The sequence below is a fragment of the Rhinolophus sinicus genome, linkage group LG13 (assembly GCF_036562045.2).
Source record: "Rhinolophus sinicus isolate RSC01 linkage group LG13, ASM3656204v1, whole genome shotgun sequence".
In the NCBI taxonomy this organism is placed as follows: domain Eukaryota; kingdom Metazoa; phylum Chordata; class Mammalia; order Chiroptera; family Rhinolophidae; genus Rhinolophus; species Rhinolophus sinicus.
Genome location: NC_133762.1, coordinates 3,913,471 through 3,922,654, shown reverse-complemented (window position 1 = coordinate 3,922,654; position 9,184 = coordinate 3,913,471). Strand labels below are relative to the sequence as shown.

The following is a 9,184-nucleotide window of genomic DNA, read 5'->3' as shown; positions in this document are numbered from 1 at the left end:
TCTGGGGCCAGGACAGAGCCCTCAGCAGCCGGCAAACGGTGAAGTGGGCAGGCAGCTGTGCAGAAGTGTCGCCTTCCTCCTGGAGGACCGGCCTTGAAGGAAAGAGCCCTGACATCAGGCCACACCTCTGAAAACCCACCGTTCTCAAGCTAAGGTTGTCTGAGGAGGCAAAGTGTGGGGACCATGGCTCACCGCACATACACTTTACTCGTGGACATGCAGTAGTAAATGCAAGTGGCTGCAGGGAACACCCACACCTCTAGGGGACCCTTCAGGGGCACAGGATCCAAGCGGCAGGTGACTGTCATTTAGCTCGGTCACACACCTCGACAAATGATGTGTGTTCCAAGGCCTGCTGGGGGCAGATACGTGAATTGGCTGTGGCCCCTGCAGCAGTTGTCTGCGTGGCACAGAAAGCACACGGGGCTTGAGGGCTGTGCGACAGGATGTGGTCAGAGGGCCGGGATGGAAGGAGGCGCAGACACTGCCTGTGGAGACCAAGCACTTGATGGGTGGTGCTGGTGGTGCTGGGAGACTAAGGCGGGTCTAAAGATCGGGCTACTTGTGGATGCAGAAGGGCCCAGCGGCTCCCTGCCCTCTTCTGTGTTCAGCACTGGAGGCAGCCCAGCTCCCTCACTGCCAGTGTCTGATGACTCTGCAGCCCAGAGATGGTCATCTGACCTGTACTTCTGGAACCATGGCCCTGTCCCCAAACACGACATGCCCACGTGCATGCTACCATGTCACAGTGGCCCAGAATGATCCCGCCGTCCGAAAGTGAGTGCAAGTCAGCATTGGCCCCTTGAGGCCACTCTCCTACTTGGGGCAGGGGTCCTGCACAGGCAGCCATGGCGCTCAGAAGCCCATCCAGCCCTGCCCTGCCCTCCAAACATATGTCCACCAAGTTGTCAAAGAGCCAGGTCTACTTCTGTCCGGCAGCCAGAGGCTGGCACAGGGTCCCCTCTCATTGGCTGAGTGAATCTGTAAAATGCCATCACTGCTGGTCACAGACTGCATAGTCCCCCTCCATAGTCCCCCCCCCCCCCCAGGACACAGACCTGGTGGCCCTTTGCGGGAGCGGCCGAGGGAGGTGGAGGCTCCATTCCAGCCTCTGTGCTCTGTGACCCCTTCTGCCTCTCGGCCATCGTCACGTATTATTCTTAACTTTTAAACAGCATTAACAGGAATTACCTGGTTTGTGGGGTTATGGGCCATTTCATTTTCTTAATACTTTTCTGTATCTGAAATAAGTAATGCACACTAAGAAAAAGTAGAAAGTCACCAATGAAACAAAGAGGTAGAACTAGAAAGTGTTCCAAGTTTAGAGGAAGACGGAATTATTTCCAGGTCACGAGTGGGAGGGCCCCCGAGTTCCAGCCCATGCAGTGGGCGGGAGTACACGGTGGGGACAGTGGGACCCAGGCCTGCCCTCGAGGGGCTCCACGGAGGGAGACAGTCACGGCAACACCGAGTGCAGTCCCACTGCGTCACATCCATACCGGAAGGGCCTGGGATGGCAGAACGGACAGTGGGGGCGGTGCAGCTGGCTGGCAGGGTGGGGTGGGGAGACAGCTCCAGACAGAGGCCCTCCCAGGAGAGAGACTGATGTCCCCACGATCTCGGCGCCGTTTGGCTGCAGGAGGTCCCCGAGGAGGGGACCTAGAGTCCACTCTCTGGGAGGAGGACACTGCAGCTGCCCATTTGTGGGGTTGCTTTAGGAAGAGGGACCCTGGCAGCTGGGCCTGGAGAGGCCGGGAGGAGAGTGACTCTGGAGGCCAGTGGGCAGAGTCCCGGGGTGCACTGTGGGGGATGAAACCCCAATAAGCACAGACACTGCCATCAGTCAGAACGAGGAACAGACTTGAGCAAGAATTGTGTGTGTGTGTGTGTGGGGGGGGCACAGTGAGTCTTAGCCGAGAGTCACTACGACGCGGGATGGACACTGAAGCTCGATGCAGCCACTGCCCACACTTCGTCCTAAATCCCTGCAGTTCACTTTTATGCTACAGAGAACTTTATCATCTGATGTGTAACTGTGCTCTTCCTCACCGAAGAATAAAAATGTCTGTGCTGTTTTTCCAAGGAACAACTATAAACACTCCCACAAAGTAAATGGCAATTAGACTGAACGCCAGCAGCTCCGTTAGTGGGCACAATGGCATCGTACGGGGTCTTAACAGTCAGGACACGGAAGTACCTGTGCTGGGAGCGCAGTTCGCATCCGCAAAGCTTGTTACCTTGGCATCGAGGACCTGACTCATTTTGACTCTTGGACTACACAGCAACTGCGCACAACTCCTCCTGTGGCTGGATCTTCCGTAAAACCCGGGAACATTCATGACACAGCATCACACGGGCATTTGTTACAGGCATTCTAACGGCGCAGGGGCCACTAAGGGGCCAGGAAGGTACCAAGGAGCCAGAGGGGGCCTGGGCCTGGTTTGCAGACCCTCATTCAAGAGAACACAGATTCACAAGCTGAGAAAGAACAAACAAGGACGAGATCATTCTAGAAACAAATACAGGAAGAGGCACTTGAAAGTTGGTTTCATTTCACTCCCAAACTGCAGTCCGCATAAATATTCCCCTCAAATAACTTGAAAAACTTTATGAATCCATGTTTAAGGTTTTTACTCTCCAAATGTAATACAATTCTTCAACTAAAAGAGGGGTAGTAATGAGACAAAATGGTCCTGAAAAGTACAATAGAAAAATACTGTTCACTGGTTTATTTGTCCAAATGAGCAACAGGCTATTTACAAATAAGCAGGTCTCCCATGATGTATATTAAAATGGCAAGTCTATGACTTCTTCAAAATCTAAATGAGAAACAAATTTATTAAGGCACATTTGATCCGTGAGTTTAAAAACAAACTTTCTGGTGTAATGACAGATTCATTTCACTTTTGTCCCCAAAACACGTGAGCACCAAAATTGTCAAAGAACACTTAATACTTAGTAACACAGTAAGGAATGCGAAAATTAAGGAGGGGGAACGCGTTTTTAAAAGGAAATCTTTGGACATCAGTTTGCTGCAAATAAAACACACTAAAAACACTCCCGATACACATAAATACTAGCAACTAACAGGTACTTGAGAAATGGCAGCGCTCTAAACAATGAATATTAAATAAATTAAAGGTATTCCAGATACAAACGATAAAACGGCAATTAAAGAATGAAACAGCCATCTCCACCAATGTAACACAGACAGGATGAAGTGAACAAAAAGCAAATCATTTTGTTTTTTTTTCTTGCCAATGCTTTCATCAGGGCGGGTTTGTTCTGTTTTTGTTTTATCTTGCGTACATTAGATTTATTACCTTAATTATTCTTTGTCATTCTAAATATTAATATTTTACCCTTTAAAGAGAAGAGTCAGGAAAAGAGAAAATAGCAACTCCTTGGAAATTAATGCCAGGTCCAGTAAGCCACACGAATTACATGAACGGCCATATTATCTTTTTTGGGCTTTCCTTGCTCCCTTTGCTTTTAAAAATCGACATGACCAAACGAGCACAGGAACCCTCTGGAAAGCTCTCCTGAAGATGACGACACCGCTAGCATCACATTTCCTTATTTTACAACTGCAACACAAAATGGCTTAAAAAAAAAAAAATCCTAAAAAAAGACAAAAGGTAGAAACTGTGCAATGTTAACAGTTACAACAAAACATTTCCCAGAGTTACAGTGTTTTGTTACAATAATACTTTGCAGGAACGTTCATGTTTTCTGCCATTGGACTGCAGCAAAGGGGTCTGAAAAGGAAATGGAACAACACAAACGGTTCGGTCACCAAGGACATTTCAAGTCATAATTAAGCAGGTCTGCTACATAACGGTCAGCAAAAAAAAAAAAAAAAAAAAAGAAAAGAAAAAAAAAATGTGTTCAAAGGTAAACATGATCACATTTTGTTCAAAAAGCTCCATCTCCAAAGAGTTGTTTGTAAGAAAATCACGTGTAAAATATATCCTTGTATGGACTTCAAAAACGGATCATACAAAACATTTCTGAAAAATAAATTAGATAATTAAAAACGTCTTTTCCAGCAGAGCTGGACATCAGGCTGTCCTCACGGAGCCGTTATTATTGCTGCTTTTACTGTAACTCGGGTCATTTTTTTCGAGCCACATTTCGGCCAACTGCTGCGTCGATCCGTACGTCGACGCCTTGGACCCCAAGCACATTTTGTACTGTCTGGGATCGAGATTTGGGTCACAGAAGACAGGATGGTGGACGTGCACGACCCCCACTTCTTGGCTCCTGAAAGTCTTCAAACCGGCCTGGACCACCTTGTTGAAGAGATCCACGTCCTCGAGCCCCCAGCCCTGGATGGAAACGTCGAAACCGCCCACGCGGACGAGGTCGCCCTTGTAAATACAAGTGATGCCAAACCCATAGTTTCTCCAGAAACCAGTTTTCTGAGTGAAGGCAAAATGGTTGTCACTGGGAGTTTTCCCACTATAAACAATCTTTGGATCGTACTGGCTAAAGATGATGGGAAAATATATTTGCTGGCCCAGCACTGTGTTTGCGCGACAGCGCTGAAGGAATTCTGCCGTAAACACGAGGTCGACGTCGCAGAAGAAGAGCAACGATTCGTTCTTAAACTGGGACGAGCCGACCTCCAGGGCCAGAGCCCTGGAGAAGTCCCCCGACACGGGCAGCACCTCCATGTCGGCCTTGGGGTACCTGAGGCGGTAGTCTCTCATGAGCTCCACCTGCTTGGCCTTGTCGGGGTTGGAGTCTGAGTTGAAAAGCAGGACGACAAGCTTGACGTTCTGATTGGGGATGAGACACGTCTTCTCGAAGTTGCCCATGAACCTCACAAACATGTCAAACCGTCCCGACAGAGGAATCAAGATGTTGATCTTTTTGTCTTTGGGTTCTCTGTGCTCGCTCTTTGCCCCGGGCAGCTGGAAGGGGACGAGCTTCTTCAGGGAGTTGGAGAGGAAGGAGAAGGACCCCGACTCGCGGTTGATCTTGCGGGCCAGCTCCTCGGCGTCCAGCTCCTCGTGCTCCACGAACTGCACGCGGCTGAAGGTCTGCTGCAGGTAGGCGTGCCTGCGCACGGGCACCGTCATCTTCTTCCCCTTGTGCTTCTTGTAGAGCAGCAGGAGGTCCAGGATGTACTCGGCCCCGTACATGGGGTTCACCCGCCGGTAGCCGTACTGGATCTCCTTGAAGTCGATGACGCGGCCTCTGGTCTTGGCGTTGACGTTGATCATCTCCATGACCTGCATGACGATGTCGTCCAGGGCGTCCCTCTGCGCCGAGTCCATGCCCCGCCGCGGGGGCTGGCTGTCGGCCGCCGAGTACAGGTACTTGCCCGTCAGAAACTCCCACTCCAGGATCTCCTCGCGCTGGCGGGGCTGGAAGCGCATGAAGGAGGGCGGGACGCCCAGCTGCAGGTCCTCCTTGCGCGTCTCCGTGTTGCTGAATTTGCCCATGAGGACAATCTCGCGGTGCAGCTGCAGCGTGCGGTGCCGCAGCTCCGCTATTTTGCGGCTGAGCACGTAGCTGTGCAGCCGGTACTGGTAGGGCGGGTTTTTGTTGGGGTGCAGCGTGATGGCGCGGTGAATTTTGCTGTTATGGAGATCTCTAATGTACCCCTTTTTGTTCTGTTCATAATTCTCATAAAAAAGCTGCTGCATCTGTCAAGAAAAAAAAAGAGATGGCTGTTTTAGTACCACATGACCCAGGGCGCCTGCCTTCACATTTCCTCACACCTGCGTACTGTAAAGAAACCCAAGTATCAGAAATCGTGCTCCCTGAGCCTCGGCCTAAGCCCGGTCTCCTGCAGTCCAACGAGACGAGAAGAGTTACCTGATGCCAACTGCTCAAAGAAACAAGGCTGCCTCAGTGAGCCGAGCTGGCCAGTGTAATTCTGCAGGCAGACAGAATGATCAAAGAGTCCATCTTCCCACGGACAAGAAGTGGAATCTAGGATCACAAGGTCACTCACATCGGCGCACACTGTGAAACCCTTCAAAGGTCCACTCGTTCGGGTCAGGTGCTTCTCCATGGGGGCTGGAGGGTCTGCCTGCTGATCTCCAGGTCTCCACCAGCACAAACCCCGTGGGAGGGACACTCAGAGCATCGCGCGAAGGGCAGGCAATGGCCACAGGGCTTCATTACCCCACCCAGCTCTCCCTGTCCTGTGACAGGAATTTGGCGGGAACAAAAGTTTGAGGTCCACCAGCCAACATGGAGTCTGCCCGCCAATTTCATAGGGAATATATTCAGTTTCCTGGTACATCTGCTGCCCACACCATCTGTGATCGAGGCCCTCTCGCGAAAGCAGCGTCTGTAAACCAGAGAGCGGGTCCCCACCAGACCCGGAGCAGGCCAGACACCCCAACCTTGCACTTCCAGCCTCCAGCACTGTGAGGAATGCATTTCTGCTGTTTACGCTGCCCAGTCTACAGGACTTTCGTGCTAGCAGCCGGCAGACTGAGACAAAGCTCGCGGTACCTGGGAAGAAAGCAGGTGGTCACGGCCTGTATCTTTGGTCCAGCTCAGGGCCTGACACATTCCAAGACTCAGCAGAGGGCTGATGAATCACTAAGTAGCGTTTAAGCAAGCGTCAAGAAGTTGTTAATGATTTCACTGCAGAAGACAACAGCGGAGACTCACGCGATACCATATACTTGGTAACTAACATACGGGGACAAGGCTGGGTTCCTCGGCCCAGGATGTCTTTTTAAACGGAGAAATTGGCAGCCCGTTTTGAAGAAAAACGTAATACCTTGCCAGACAAAGGATGTAGTTGTCCTTCGGTTTTTCGTGCCTAGAAGACCAAATGCGTAAATGCACATCTTATTTTTGGCTATGAGACCCGACACGGACAGCAAACTCCAAGGGGAACCCTCTGCAAAGGCACACGCGTGACTGATCTCAGACTCAGCAGGACTCCACGTCCCCACACATTTCCCAGAATGCGTCAGAGGCTGCGTGCGTGACTGAGTCTAGAGAAGCTTTACCTGAAACACCGAGTGTGTGTGCTGAAGGCACCGACACAAAGAAGAGAGAGTGGTGGACTAACAGGCTTGTGAAGGGAGCCTACAAGCCCTGGGAACGATCACAGACTGAGAATTTTAAACTATCGTGAAGTTGTCATAGGCACTTTCTGGCTAAACTCCAAAAGTTTGACTGAAACGAGTGCTGTTATGTTTTTTTTAATGAAAAAGAAATCTGTTGCAAGACAAAAGAGAGTGTGGGGGTGGGGGGGGTGGGGGGGGAGGGTGGCGAAGGGAGAATTCTTTCATTAAAAATAAGGCCAAGTCTATGCCCAGACTAGCTGGTGCCCCCACCCTGTGTCACCCCAAAGGATGTACTTAGTACACGAACTATCACTGCCACAGGATAAGTGTTCTAGACAAAGAAGCATCTACCTGACACTGGATGGAATACATGCTGGCTATGACCTTAAGAAAAATCTGAGCAAGTGCCAGTGTAATAGCTCCCTTTCCAAAAGGGCAAATGCAGACGACGTAAGTACGTTACAGGCGAGCAGACAGAGGAACAGGTGAGGACGTGCACCCCCAAGCAAGGGCATTAATGGAGATGCCAAGACCCTGCCCACACCCGCTTCCAGTGCCCCTTCTGGTCACGTGTGGCAACCCCCCTCTACTGCTACACCAAGTAAGGGGCTTTGGTGTAGAGGTGAGGAACCATTTTCTTTTCCTCCTCAATGTGAAGGCGGACATTCAGATTTCAGGGAAATATTTTTTTGAGAACCATGTTACAAATCACCTTCAAAATTCAGAACAGGGAATATAAAGTATAATTTAAAACAAAAAAAATTGTTTTAACTTTTATTAAATTTCTTGGGGTGACATGGTATCAATTTCAGGTGTGCTACTTTATGATACGACATCTGTACACACAATTGTGAGCTCACCACCCAAAGTCTAGTCTCCTTCCCTCACACCAGGTATGTGACCCCCCTTTACCCTCTTCGCCCTCCCCACCTCTCTTCCTCTCTGGTCACCACCATTCTGTTGTCTGTGTCTGTGAGTTTGTTTGTTGCTTTTCATTTTATGTCCCACATGTGAGTGAAATCACACGGTTCTTGTCCTTTTCCATCTGACTGATCTCACTTAGGATGGTATCCATGTTGTCGCAAATGGCAGTGTTTCATCTTTTCTTGTGGCCAAGTAACAGGCCACTGTATATACACCACCTCTTCTTTATCCAATCATCTCGAGGAACACTTGGGTTGTTTCCACGGCTTGGCTATTGTGAATAACGCCGCAATAAACATAGGGGTGAAGATATCTTTACGAATAAGTGTTTTCAATTTTTGGGAGTAGATACTCAGAAGACGACTGCTGGGTCATAAGGTAGTTCTATTCTTAATTTTTTGAGGAATCTCCATACTAGTTTCCATAGTGGCTGCACCAATTTACTATCCCACCAACAGGGGGATTTTCTTCACATCCTCGCCCACCCTTGTTATCAAATTTCAATGAGATATTAGGGGCCAGGCCAGGGAAGAATGATCCAGAGGTCATCTGTGATTCCTGAAATGGAGGCGGGAGGGAAACAAGGGAGAAGCAACGGCTGGGTGTCTGGCCCAGGCTTGGATGCTGCCTTCTCCAGATCCCCCCACCCAGCCCCTGGTTGTGAGGCTGTGCGTCCCCTTCGCACTTTCATCCCAAGTCACCCTTTCCGCTTGTCCCCATCAAGTGAGCTCAACACTTCTGGGTCTCACGTCTGCCTCTGTAGTATTTCAGGCATTTGCATTTGACTTTGGAATGCCATGAAAAGTTCTCCTCAAATGATCTTTGTTTGTTTGTACCTTGACTAGCTTCTAGCTTCTCAGCTGTTATTTGGGTTTTCCCATGCTTTGTTTTCTTTACGGGTGCCTGTGGCAGTTAAGAAGGCACACTGCAGGTGGGATGGAATGGAACCCTTTTGCTCTCAGGCACTCGGATGAGAAAGAGTTGGATCCTTAAGCTGGTCGCCTCCATCTTCTATCTACTGTCCCTTTCCTCTCATATTACAGCTAATTCACTGCTCTCTACAGGGATCCCTATTAATCAGGTCGGATTTAATTTCTGAACTCCAGGCGATGTCCTGAATTCCACAGTAATGCAGTGCCCAATCCTCAAGAGGTAGAATCACATGACTAAAGTAGAAATAAAACTGGGAATAGAAATAAAACTATTATTTCTCTGGA

The 9,184-nt window shown here is 49.6% G+C and overlaps 1 protein-coding gene across 1 annotated transcript in view; it reads right to left on the bottom strand.

The window, feature by feature from the left end:
• Positions 1-2,614: 2,614 nt before the first annotated feature.
• CHSY1 (chondroitin sulfate synthase 1) overlaps positions 2,615-9,184 on the bottom strand; it is a 58,741-nt gene continuing 52,171 nt past the window's right edge. Inside the window, exon 3 of the mRNA XM_019726755.2 lies at positions 2,615-5,654. Within this exon, the coding sequence (XP_019582314.2) occupies positions 4,062-5,654 (1,593 nt within the window). The 3' untranslated portion in view covers positions 2,615-4,061. The remainder of the gene's footprint in view (positions 5,655-9,184) is intronic.